Raw genomic sequence first — 14,568 nt, forward strand, 5'->3', positions numbered from 1 at the left:
CTCTTTCTCGTTTAATACTTCCTTTTTTTTTTTTTTTAAGATTTTATTTATTTGACAGAGAGAGATTACAAGTAGGCAGAGAGGCAGGCAGAGAGAGAGGAGGAAGCAGGCTCCCTGCTGAGCAGAGAGCCCGATGTGGGACTCGATCCCAGGACCCCGAGATCATGACCTGAGCCGAAGGCAGCGGCTTAACCCACTGAGCCACTCAGGCGCCCCTAAAGATTTATGTATTTTAGAAAAAGAGATTGCAGTGGGGTGGGATGGGGTGGGGGGGAGAGCAACCCAAGCAGATCCTGTGCTGAGTGCAAAGCCCCACTTGGGGCTCAATCCAAGGACGCTGAGATTACGACCTGAGCAAAAACCAATAGTTGGATGCTCAACCAACTGCATGACCCAGGGACCCCAAAACTCATGTCCTTTTCTATTAATTTTTCTTGTATTCTTTTATGTTTTCTATAAAATTTATTTTCTTACATTCATCTCAGTAAACTAATTCTGTTTTTGAAATCAAGATTTTTATACTCTTGTATTCTTTTATTGATGCTTCCTTTCTTTGTTCTCTCTTCCTCAAGTTTCTACTGCTCAAAATTCTGGGATCATTCCTTTAATTTTATCTTTTCTCTCATTCACTATCTTTTTTATTTTCCTGATTTTCTAGGAAATGTTTAGAATTCTATCTTCTAACCCTTCTGATTTTCTCATCACTGCTACCATATTTATAATTTCCAACAGCTCTTTTTAATCATTTCTTTTTTATAGTATACATTTTTGTTTCATGATTCCAAATTCTCTGAGAATACAGAGAAAACAAATTTTCTTCTTTATGTTTATGGATTTGAAAATTTGTTACCTCATCTTGCATTTATTCTCTTCATCTTTTTCATATTGGAAACCTCATAGGACTGGTGGTCCTTGACTGTTCATTTCTAAGAGCTGGGGGATCCACAAAGCTGACTGGAACCTGAAAAGTTATGTATGGGCAGTTTATCAAAGACGAGCATTACTGCTGGCTAATCCAGTTGGGCTACTGTGTTGAAGAAGCTCTGATGTTATTTTTAGGTCTTTCCTCTTGGCCTGGTCAGATTCTCTAGACAAATCTCCAGCAATCTCCTGCCCTCAGTATGGAAATTTGTCACCTAAAGGTTGCTGAACCAGGTACGGGAAAAGGGTGAAGTTAAGGTCTCAGTATTCACTTTGCACCCTTCCCCTAACCGTCCCTATTTTAGTATCATTCCTTGTTTTCAATTGTTTCTAATGTGCATTTCCACATTCTCCTGCCCAGAGACTATTTTATTCTCCCTGTAGAAAAATCTATCTTTGTCAGGTTAGTGCAGGGGTAGGTCAACCACCCAACTGGACAAAGTTGGAAAAGAAAAATCTGAGGATCTGACTGCTTCTTAAACTGATACTCTGTGTCCTCCCTAGTTTTTACAATTTTCACATCCAAATTCTTATTAAAGTATTATATTATTGCAATGTAAATCTAGTTCATAGTTTTCCCAGCTGATAATTTAGGATTTGGGTTTTCAGGATCTATTAACTCACTCTGCACTTGTCCATCTGTTTTCCAGCTTCTAAAATGCTCTCTTCTATTGTCTCCTCTCTGGTTCTCCCTTTTTGGTTTAACCCATTGGGAAAGGAGATTAAATACATGCATCTTTATGGAGATGAATTTCCTAGTTTTTTAAAAGTCAATGAAACTATTTGACAACTTTAACAACAGAAGAAAACTTCACTGCATGAAACTGGATTTAGATGTTAAGTTTCAAGAATCATTACCCAACCCTGTCTCCTGCCCTCAATACATTATCATTTTGGAGACCATCTTAATTTCGAGATGAGCCTCAAATAATCACAGCTTCTAGGTCTCTTGATTCCTTACAATAAACTTATAAGATCTTTTCCTTTTTTAAGTGATAAATCCTCACTAGTGGGTACATATACTTTTTAAATAAATAACTGTTGGATGATATATATTCTCTAACTTGGGGACCAAAAGAATATATTGTTCTTTATCAGCCATGGTTTTCTTGTGTCAGTGAAGAAACAACAAAAGTCAAGCATACGGTAGCACTTACTCTAAGCAGCAGCTCAACAGCAATACCAGTGAACTGACTACACAACGAGTTGTAAGCAGGTAATTTTAAATCTAAAGCGTTGTCACTTTAATTAAGTGACACTGTGCCACTGTATGCCCAAATTAAAACATAAAAATGTAAAGAATGTGAGAAATGTTACTTCTCTACAAATAACCTATTTAAAAAAAACTAATAATAATTGGGGCGCCTGGGTGGCTCAGTGGTTAAGCCGCTGCCTTCGGCTCAGGTCATGATCTCAGGGTCCTGGGATCGAGTCCCGCATCGGGCTCACTGCTCAGCGGGGAGCCTGCTTCCTCCTCTCTCTCTCTCTCTGCCTGCCTCTCTGCCTACTTGTGATTTCTCTCTGTCAAATAAATAAATAAAATCTAAAAAAAAAAAAAAAAAAAAAAAAAAAAAACTAATAATAGTGCTACACTAGGAAATAAATAACCTTCAAGGGCTCCTAAGAACTCAGAGCACAAAATCTACAAAATATACATTTTTTTTTAAACCTTTTATTTATTTGACAGAGAGAGATCACAAGTAGGCAGAGAGGCAGGCAGAGAGGAGGAAGCTGACTTCCCGCTGAGCAGAGAGCCCGATGAGGGGCTCGATCCCAGGACCCGGAGATCATGACCTGAGCCGAAGGCAGAGGTTTAACCCACTGAGCCACCCAGGCACCCCCAAAATATACATTTAAATATGTTTTAAATGTAATTGATTTTTTGATGATAGTGCAAAAATCAGCCTTTTAGGTTAGGAGAAAATATTTGCCAAATATGTGTCTGATTAAAAAAAAAAAACCAAAACCCATTGGGGCGCCTGCATGGCTCAGTCTTTAAGCATCTGCCTTTGGCTCAGGTCATGATCTCAGGGTCCTGGGACTGAGCCCTGTATTAGGCTCTCTGCTTGTCGGGTAGCCTGCTTCTCCCTCTTCTCCCTCTCTCTCTGCCTGTTTTTCTTCTTTTGCTCTGTCTCCCTCTGTCAAATAAATAAATAAAATCTTAAAAAAAAAAAAAAACCCATGTCTGATAAAAGTTACAGTATCAGAATATAGAAAGAACTTTCATACAAAGACAAACACAGAAAAAAAAAAAAGATTTGAACTGAGGTATCATGGAAAGGTATAAACAATGAACAGATGAAAAGATATAAAACACTATTAGTCATTATTAAAATGTGAGTTGAAACAACGAGATATCACTATACAGCTACTAGAATGGTTAAAATAAAAACAAAAAACAAAAAACAAGCAATGACAAAAACACTGAGCAACTGGAAATCTCATACATTGTTGGTAGGAAAATAAAATGGTATTGCCACTTTGGAAAACAGTTTGGGAGTTTCTAATAGAGTTAAACATACACTTACTATATGATCCAGCAATACCATTCCTAGTCATCTACCCCCCAAAAAAAAAAATAAAAATAAAAGCAAAAGTTTACACAAACAGCTGCATGTGAGTATTTACAGCAGCCTTACTTACAGTGGCCTAAATCCAGGTGCAAACATGTATCCCTCAATAGTGAAGGATACATATATATAGTGGAAAGTACTCAGTAACAAAAAGGAACAAGTTAGGAATAAATGCAACAATATGGATGACTCTCAATAGCATTATGGTAAATGAAAAGCAAAACACAAAAAGCTTCATTGCTGTAGGATTCCATTTATATAACATTTTGGGAAAGGCAAAACTACAAGAACAGTGGTTTTCAGAAATTTGGGATAGGGAGGTAATTGACTACAAAGAGTCAGGAGAGAACCTTTTGGGGGTGATGGAAATTGTGGCAGTGATTATATGATTGTATACATTTATGAAAGCTCTAATTGTAAACTTAAAAGGGGTGAATTTTACTGGATGTAAATTATACCTCAATAAATCTGAGTTTTAAGAAGGTATTACATGACTTTAAAAAAATAATAAATAGTAGAACAAGGAAAAAGTTTGTCAGAACATGCAGAAAGCATATAAAAACTTAACTATTTTTATACATATGTATATATATACATACAAATAAAGGGTATAGATAGATAAATATATAGATATATACAGAATGAGAGAAAAGTTACCCCTTGGTGCAGAAGAGTGGGTCGAAGGGGCACTTGGGTGGCTCAGTGGGTTAAAGCCTCTGCCTTTGGCTCAGGCCATGGTCTCAGGGCTCTGGGATAGAGTCCTGCATCTGGCTCTCTGCTCAGCAGGGAGCCTGCTTCCCCACCCCTTCCTTCCTCTCTGCCTACTTGTGATCTGTGTGTGTGTGTGTGTCAAATAAATAAAATCTTAAAAAAAAAAAGTGGTTGAAGAAATGAATGAGAACCTGTTCAAATAGGAAATGGAACATATGCTGGCTCTAGTAAGTTATCTGCAGCTTTAATAAAAGGCTTTCCCACCTTCCCCTTTTCTTTATTTTTAAACTCCAGGCTTTAAACAAACGTTAATTCAAATGTTAAACAAAATAAACCTAAAGAAATCTGAGTGCTTATTATATACCAAGAACTGTACAAGTGCTTCTATGTTATTCTAATACACATAAGCATCCCATACTTAGATCTTATATCCTTCCCCCTTTAACCAGTTAAGGAAGGTGAAACTCAGAGAATTTAGTAATCTACCCAAAGGTACCTGTGGCCGTAAGAAGAGACAAGATGTAAACCCATGTCTGACTTCAGAGCCCATGAATGAAATATTAAGTACTCTGGAAATTAAGATATAATGCTAAATAAAAATGCTAAAGAAAAACTGGTATATGGTAACTGGTAAAGAAAAACTGGTAAACTGGGTGGCTCAGTGGGTTAAAGCCTCTGCCTTTGGCTTGAGTCGTGATCCTGGGGTCCTGAAATCAAGACCCGTGTGGGGCTCTCTGCTCAGCGGAGAGCCTGCTTCCTCCTCTCTGCCTGCCTTTCTGCTTACTTGTGATCTCAGCCTGCCAAATAAATAAATCTTTAAAAAAAATTTTTTTTTAATTCAAAACTTGTATATGTGAAGCTTAAAAGACCTTCAAGAAAACTAAGAAAATAGCCTCTTTTTAACTATTTTCAGGAGGCAAATCTAGAAAATTATGTATATTCCTTGCTTTATGGAAACTTCAATGCTAAAATGCACACTATATTTATTATAGAGATTTAACAGAAGGCATTAATAGTAAATCACAAATTTTAAAGAGCTGCTTTATAAATATTTAACCGGAATGTTCCTGCAAGTCTTACGCCAAATAAGTGCATCATATATATAATTTTTTTTTCCTATGCTCAGTGACATGTGATAACATAACACCAGATGGGAATCAGGAGACTTGGATTATAGTCTTAACTCAGATATTTAGTGTTATGGGTTGAATTCTGTGCTCAAAATGTATATGCTGAAGCCCAAACCCTGCATAACTCAAAGTGTGGTTTTATTTGGAAACAGGGTAATAGAGATGTAATTAGCTAGCATAAGGTTACACTGGAGTAGGCCCCTAATTCAATATGACTGGTATCCTTACAAAAAGAGGAAATGTGGACATGAGTATATCTACAGTGAGAACACTATGTGAACATGAACGCAAACACAGGAGTAATGCATCCATAAGCACCAGAATGCCAGATGGCCAGGAACCCAGCAAAAGCAACAAAGGAACCAAACCTGACTACACCTTGATCTGAATACTAATCTCCATATCTGTGAGACATTAAATTTGCTGGTTAAGCCACCCAGTTTGTGGTACTTTGTTAGGGCAAACCTAGCAAACTAATTACCTTCTGTAATTAAATAATTTGGGGCAAATTATTTCAACATTCTGGGTCCTACATTTGAAGAAGTATACTTTTTTATATTTTTCCACCTATAAAACTTTTTACCAGGAGTGCCTGGTGGCTCAGTTAGTTAAGCTTTTTGCTTTCAGCTCAGGTCATGATTCCACAGTCTCGGATCAAGCCCTGCTGGATCTGTTCAGCAGGGAGCCTGCTTCTCCCTCCTCCTCTGCCTGCTGCTCCCTCTGCCTGCCTACCTGAGATCTCTCTCTACCAAATAAATAAATACAATCTTAAAACAAAACAAAACCTTTTACCAACTATTTTAAACATTTCTTATTATATTTGAATTATTTGAGTTATATTATTCCAGTTACACTCAAGTTATCTAAACACAGAAGATATTTCCAAATGAACTGAACAGATATTACTAGTTTTTCAAGGCATAAGTCTTAGCAGTTTAAGATTCTAATTCCTTTAGAAATTCATAGGCAAATGCTCCTCAAATAAGAATTACCAACTAATACCTTATCTAGTACTTTTACTTGTGTATACTTTCCTCTTTCTACCAATTCAATACAGCAAAGTTATATACTTCATAAAAAGCCAACTTCTTAAATTTCTCAATAATCTAGAGTTCCTTGTATAATGATTATTTATGGCACACTACTCATCTTTGGTGATATCCAATTTGCTGAACATTATTCTGTATCTTAATTTCTTACTTTACAATTCCACCTTCAAATACTCTTTGGATCTCATTAGTCTTTATTTGGCACTTACAACTTTTGTGTTTAGTTTTATAGTTTTCTTCAATTTGAATACTTCCTTCCCTTGCTTTGACATCTCTATTAGCTTCTTTAATTTTGCCAGGATCTTTCAAGTTCTCCTTCAACCCCTACTTACCAAAGAGCTCTTTGGTTTTAATTTTCTAAAATCTAACAATAAACATTTTCACTAACTTTCAGTTTTCCCTCTGAATATATTAAGCCATGAAATTGGTGGATATATTTCCCTATAGCCAACTTACAAGAGTAATAGGAATTCCATTCATTTGGTAATCAAAGACGTTCTACAAAATTTCAGACATACAAAGTCAGATACCTAGGGTGAGATGGGACTACAGACCCTAGACAAACCAATTCTAAAGACATTACAATTTTCATTATACCAAATATCTCTACCTACCTAAATCCCAAAACATCTTATCTTAGTAAATGCAAAGAAACCACTTCATCTATCTTCATGAAAGGATCATGAAATGTTGGTTGATGAAATATCAGTAACATAATTTTAAACATGCTGCAAACAGAAGGAATACACAAACCAAGTAAAGAGAAGAGAGGGCAGAAACAACCTCAAGTACACACACAGGAATGTAATATATAATGAAGGTGATATTTCAAGCCAGTAGAGAAAAGCTGAATGATTCAACTAATGGCATTAGAATACACAGTCACTTGGAAAACAATAAAAAGCTAAATTCCCACATCACTCCTTAGACTAAAGGAACTCTCACAGGAATAAAATTCAAATGTAAATTTCAGATGAAAATATAGCTATGTATTATATTATAGTCTTTGAATTGGTAAAGACTATCTAAACATAACTAAATGCAGAAGTCATAAAGGAAAAGGTCAATAAGAGTATGTAAAAAAGTTTAATTTCTGTAAGGCTATAAAAGACTATAAAAGAACGAAAGAATATACAAATGACAAACTGGGGAAAATATCTGCAATAAATATGACAAATGGCCAATTACCATGCTATCAGGAGCTTCTATAAATCAGTAAGGAAAGAAAAGAAAAAACAAGAATAAATGGAAGAGCAAAAAATATATAAATGGCCTATAAGCACATTAAGTTAGTCTCTTAAATAGAAAATGCAATTTAAAATATTAAGATACTATTTTTATCTAGCAGTTTGACAAATATTTTAACATTTGCCAAAACCAAATTTCCTCAATACTTCAGTGTACGGGAAAAAAGACACTCATACATTATTGGTAAGAGTGAAAAGTGGTAATCTTTTGAATAAGTCATTTGCCAGTAACTATTAACAAATTTTAAAATAAGTGTTCCCACAATGTTTGCAATAAAAAGATTAGATATGGGGACGCCTGGGTGGCACAGTTGGTTAAGCCACTGCCTTCAGATCAGGTCATGATCCCAGAGTCCTGGGATCAATTCCCGTATCAGGCTTTCTCTGCTTTGTGGGGAACCTACTTCTCTGCTTTGTGGGGAACCTGCTTCTCCCTTTTCCTCTGCCTCTTTCCCTGCTTTTGCTCTCTCTCTGTCAAATAAATAAATAAAATCTTTAAAAAAATTAGATATGATCTAAATGTCAAAAAAGGGGGGGCAAATAAGATATGGCACATCTAAACAACTCAATAGAATAAATACAGTAGTTAACACTCAAGTCACGCTAGAAGAAAACAAGTCAGAGAACAGTAGATTTAGCATGACGCTATTTGTGCAAATAAAAATGAAGGATATAAGCAAATAAATGCTTGTAAAAGCATACAAATTACTTGGAGGAAAAAAACCAGAAATTTTACTTTGTCTATTTCTTGAATGCAGGACTAAGAGCAAAGAGAAGCATTTACTTTTTAAACCTTTTCATGTCATGGATCACATTTTTTTTCCTACCAAAAATATTTTAAAAACAGAATTTTAAAAATAAAGAACAGTTTAAAAACTCCATAGACACTACTTTTGATTGAAGAAATACAACTAACATATTAAACATCTACTGTATGGCAAGTTTTATTGCATGGGCTAGGTCTTAAGCAAGTAAACTATAGTAATTCAGAAATCAACTTTCTTTCTATATTTATTCTACATACAGATAACTTATTTTTCATAAAATAAAAAATGCTTTAATTTTTTTTCCTCACTCATTCACTTATAAGCCCTTCTCATTAAGAATTACTTCCAAATAACAAATTCTCCCAGGAAATACTTTATCTCTTGAAAGTATTTCACCCAATTTATCATTGCATAGCCAAAGAACATGATTAAAAGAAATTAAGAATAACTTAATTGTTAAAATAAGCGTGAATTTAACAATGAATTTGGTTCTATCAGAAAAGGTGGGCTCAGACACTAGGTTCACCAACAAGTAATATGTTAATGGTTACAATTCTTCAAGTCCAGAATTCTTTTCATATGAACAGTCAATTTTATAAGGGTGCCATGTGAGCAAATTCAACATTGACATTTATTTTTTGTCTTCGGAGATGAAGTGATACATATAATAGCCCATACTTAATTAAGAAAAGCAAAGGATACTATTTGTATTAGTTGAAGATTAGTATTATTATTGAAGATTAGTATTACATTTTTGTAATTTAACTCAAGTACATGTTCTATTTGTAAACTTCATTGTGAGAAGTTCACTGAATTCAGTTATATTTTGTAATTTCCTTGATGTATGTAACAGCAAACCTTTGAACCTACAGAGCAAGGAAGAAACTGAAAGCTGAAGGGGTTCAGGAATATAAATGTTTGTCCTTCTCCCTATAACCTGTTTCACCGTATCTAGGGCTACCACTCAGAATCTGTTGCCTTTTTCATCTTTTTACCTTCTCTATCACTACTTAGCTTAGTGAATACCACTTGGTCCCCCCCTCATCTCCTTTTAAATTGTGACACTCTCCCACCCGTTTTTTTGACCAAGTACCCACAATGAAAGTTTTGCATGCAAATACAGGTATAACAACAACAACAAAAACCTACAAAGAAATAACAGGTTTTGTTTGGTTTTTTTTCTGAGCAGATGCAATGTAATTGTTTATTAAAATTTTTTCTTTTCCTTAAATAGGTCATGCACTATTATCAGAATTTGTAACTCAAAACAGAAACTAACAGTACTCTAGGAATACTATTATTCAGTAAACAATAAAGATAAAATTTAATTCCTTCCACTTTCACATCAACCAACAATCTATTTTCAAAGAATCAAGCGTAATAACTAATAAGCGTGTGACAATATGCAAAAGGAAGGATAGGAAGAATCAAGGAAAGACACCTCAAGATCAAAAACATGTTTGAATCCATTATTCTGTCCTCTAGCATAATGATCTATCTCAAGGGAAATAAAACCCCAAAATACAAAACTATACACAACTTTAAAATACACCATATAATATATAACATATATGTCAAAATAAATACTGAGCTTTTATGTTCAAAGTTTCTTTAAAATTTCTTTAAATTTAAATTTCTTTAAAATTGTTCTCAAGAATGGAGAGTAGTAGTTTCATCCTTAACACTTACAAACAATTCCTCTGTAAGTTTTTCCAACTCAATATTCAACTAAATTTGTTTTCAACTCCAAATATACATGAAGGCCAGAATATACGAAAAATAAGAGCAAAATACTGTAGGATTTTCCTCAGTGTAACATAAACATATATGTCAGATTTAGAAATCAACACAGATTCAAAGAGTACTTTTTACTTTTATAAGCAATATAATTTCTATCACATGAATTCTCTTTGAATGTATCAGTAAAATCTATGATTAGTTTTTAATATACCCATTTCTAGATTGGCAAACAACAGCACCCTTAACTGACCTCCATTCAACTGACCCACTTTAGCCAAAACGTTTTTTTTGCCCTTTGATTAAATACGTCATGGCACACTAACTACTCTCAACTTATATGCTATTTTTAGCATACTTAACCACTTTTGATTCCACAGGTTCAGTTATGTTTAACAAATCATTTGGTTGTTCCCAAACCTGTTTATGCCAGTTTACCTGTGTGGTCCTTACATAATTAGTATTACATAAGTCTGGAATACAAGTGCAAAAAGAGGGTTGTTTCTAAGTAGAATGACTCAAACTAAGTAGAATGACTCAATAAAGGTATTGAATTAGACAAAGGTGAGACTTTAAAAAGGTATTGAATTAGACAAAGGTGAGACATCTGTAAAATACTAAGGAAACAATAAGTGAGAAGAACCTATACTTTAGTTTTTTCAAAACTATCTTAAAGTTTTTATTCCACTTTAGAGAAATCAAAACTGGAAATTGCAAACCATGCATTATGGATATAGTTTACAAGAACAACTTCTCTCAATTCCACATTTGAAGAGATGGTGTTAACATTACATCAAAAAGCTGGCAAATAAATATAGACTTAAATATTTTAAGTTAAAATTTTTAAATGTTAAGATACCTTTATTTTTAGTTTTCTGCTTTAATTTCTTCAATAACCTGCCATGTAACTGTCCTAATCTCATCAGATATGAAGTCTTCAAATGTGTTTTTTTCTGAATCTCTCAAGGGCTTGCTCTAACAGCTAGAAAAATAGTATCTGTCTTTATATAATAACTTCATGGAAATAAGTATTAGACTCTATACTCCACAAAGGCAAAGATCTTCCTCTTTTATTCACAGATAGATCCTAATCACCTATCACAGTTCCCAGTACACCGCTAATGCTCAATAAATACTTGTTGAATGAAGAAGAGGAACTTACTGTGATGACAGCCTTGCTAAGACAGATGGATCCTCTGCAGCCATACTCTGTCTCATCTTCAGATTTGTAGTAACTCAGAGTATTATTTTTTAAAACTACCCAACGATCTTGCCACCCATGAATGTAGTTTGTCCACTGGAGGTAAAGGTGGGGGGAGGGAGGGAAGGAAAACAAAATATACAAGTCAGTATTTTAGAGATCCAAACTTCTGAATCAGCTATCAATCTAAATTTAAAATGTGAAAAGTTTTAGCCTAACTGTAAACAGTAAAAATTACAAAAAGTGAGTTGAGATTTTCTAGATTGTATGATTTTCTTTTCTTTTTTTTTTTTTTTTAAAGATTTTATTTATTTATTTGAGAGAGAGACAGTGAGAGAGAGCATGAGCGAGGAGAAGGTCAGAGGGAGAAGCAGACTCCCCATGCAGCTGGGAGCCCGATGCGGGACTCGATCCCGGGACTCCGGGATCATGACCTGAGCCGAAGGCAGTCGTCCAACCAACTGAGCCACCCAGGCGTCCCTAGATTGTATGATTTTCAATAATTTTTATAAAATTATAAATATTGTATTTTCTTCTTTAACATCTGAGGAATAAAACATGCAGATTTCAGTTAAAAATTCTGGTTTTTTGTGTGTTTTCATCCTCCCCTCTTCACCAACTTCATGACACCTAAGATTGTTTTGGTCTCTACCATAATTACCATATTCAACAGAAAAGTTAAGTTTGGTTATATAGCCTCTCATTCTCCTACACCAAGTACTGCAGGAAGACTTCAAATTAACAGAAGTATGAAGCTAATCATGTCCAAATATTACTTTTGTTTAAGTTGTTCCTATATGAACAGGTACAATATTTATAACTATACCCAAGCAAAAATACTAGATCATTAATCTTTAAGTCTGTATCAACCTTATTTTTCATCCACAGAACTCATTATACATATTAAAAATAATTAATTCATTTTCCAAGTTTCTCCAAAGATTTTTTAAGTCTAAGAGTAATAATACAACTATTTAAAAAAAAAAAAAACCTGGTTTTCAAAAACATACTTGAATTGCCAGTTTTTAGTGCCTATAAACGGTTTCCATGTTGTTAACGTCTTGCTGCACACTGCAGATCACAATCAATAAACTTGCAAAGGCAGAAACGCAACCTCTATGGGAATTCTTGATTTTGCATATTTTTATGCTCTGGGGGTTTTATGTATAGACAATTCCAAAAACTATCTAATTCCAACACTATCTGCCAAAAACTAATTCAAAATGGATTGTCAAAAATATACCACATTGGCTCAGGCTCTATATCCATTGAGAAATCTTTACTTTTCTATTCCCTACTCAGCATGTTTGAGACAGTTCAGCTCTTAAATCTTCTAAGGCCCATCATTACGACCCCTCCCTGAGAGCTCATCCATGCCCGCAATTTAACACATTCTTTCCTATGAGCTCCCCAATCAACATTTCTTTATTTCTAACTCCATGTGACTTACCACCACTCAAACTGACTTGAAACAATGATGGTTACATACAAAACTGAATTATCTCCTCCTGTAAGGTGCACTTTCCTCCCTATGTTTCTATTTCCTTTGCTATAGTGGTATTTCTGCAGTCATTCAGATTCAAACCCGGCTGAGTGTTCCTGTATTGTATGGAGAGAGTAGTGCATATAATATCGGATAGACCCTACTGGTTATGTAACCAGTTTTGACAAGTTATTTAACTTCTCCGAGCTTTACTTTATTTGCTTGTTATTTGAATGGCTGAAAAAAATCATGAATACCCCTACTATATTCATAAGAGATACTGTTTTTGTCAATCTTTATAGCCTATCATCAACTCCTAGTCATCCTTCCTTCATATTAAACCCTAAATTTGGCTCTTCTCTATTTTCAATTAGTCCAATCAAATTATCAGGTTACCAGATCCTGAGAAGGCTTAACAACCTTACCTCTAGTATCTTCTGCATTTTCTTTCAAAACTTACATAATCTTATTTAATTATTAAGCACACTGACTTACTTATCTTACATATTAATCTCACTGAACCTCTAGCTCCAGAACTTACATGAACAACTCCCATTAACTGTAATACAAATTGTTTAGAGTGGCATACCTTAATCTTACCTCATTTCTAATTACTGCCCCTCAGAGGGCTGGTAACTATGTGACTGTGGTCAAGTTACTTATCCTCTGTTTCTTTGTCAAACTCTACCTCTTAAAAGTTGTCAAGATGAAACAAGAATAGACTTACAACACTGCCAGGCACACAGTATTTTCTTAGTTGGAGCCAGAGTTATGCAGAACTAATGAAGCTTAAACTTCAGTGCAGTTCACTCTTGCACAGTGACAGGTCCCAGCAATTGTATCTCCATTTTTAAAGTGTTTTTCTTATAGAAGACCCAATAAATTACAAGAGCTTCAAGACCCTTTACTTAGTAAATGTTAGCTTCTCCGAGAAGGCAGATTTTTGCTTCTCATAACATTCCCTCACTCTTCCCGATCTAACAGAGATAAGGCAACAGGCTACACACAGAAGAAGAATCAAAGGTTTCTGTTCCCAATAATCCAGCATGCAAATTTCAAGAGGAAAACAATACATTTATAATAAGAGTCAGAACAAGTTACAAATAAAATACTATGGGAACTCAATGGAAGGAGATCTGAAATGGCTGGCAAAAGAAGAAAAGGCTTCATGGTAAGAATAGAGTTTGAGATAAACTCTAACCATGGGGGCTCCTGGGTGCTGAAGTTGGTTAAGCAGCTGTCTAGGGCTCAGGTCACAATCCCAGCGTCCTGGGATAGAGCCCCAACTCTGCGCTCCTGGCTCAGCAGGGGATCTGCTTCTCCTTCTCCCCCTGCCCCTCCCCCTGATTGTGGTCTAGTGCTCTCTCTCAAACATAATCTTTAAAAAAAAAAAAAAAACCCCTCTAAAGAAGGATAGAATTTCAAACAGGTATGTGGAGAAATAGAAGATAAGGTAAACCTTGAAGGATGGAGAGAATTCACAAGAAACTTGACCGCATTTATTTTATCCAGGCTGTTTCTCTCAAGTCCCAGTAAGGAAGGCATGAATCTTTTCCCATCAACATCCATCCTGATATTTGTTATAACCACCTAGAATTACTGTCTATCCAGTATTTGTGGAGCCTAAAGTAGCTCAGCTGGTTAGGTGCCTTCAGCTCAGGTCATGATTCCCCAGCTCTGGGACTGAGCCCTGCATCAGACTCCTTGCTCAGGGGAAGAGTCTGCTTCTCTCTCTCTAACCTCATCCCC

General features: G+C 35.1%; 1 protein-coding gene across 2 annotated transcripts in view; it reads right to left on the reverse strand.

The window, feature by feature from the left end:
- The window catches only part of CERT1 (ceramide transporter 1), a 110,400-nt gene that overhangs the window by 93,081 nt on the left and 2,751 nt on the right, over window positions 1–14,568 (reverse strand). For both annotated transcript variants that reach the window (XM_059175267.1, XM_059175268.1), the window contains exon 2: window positions 11,298–11,432. In XM_059175267.1, coding sequence (XP_059031250.1) covers window positions 11,298–11,432 — 135 coding nt within the window. The remainder of the gene's footprint in view (window positions 1–11,297; window positions 11,433–14,568) is intronic.

This window comes from Mustela lutreola, chromosome 5 (assembly GCF_030435805.1).
Source record: "Mustela lutreola isolate mMusLut2 chromosome 5, mMusLut2.pri, whole genome shotgun sequence".
Taxonomy (NCBI): domain Eukaryota; kingdom Metazoa; phylum Chordata; class Mammalia; order Carnivora; family Mustelidae; genus Mustela; species Mustela lutreola.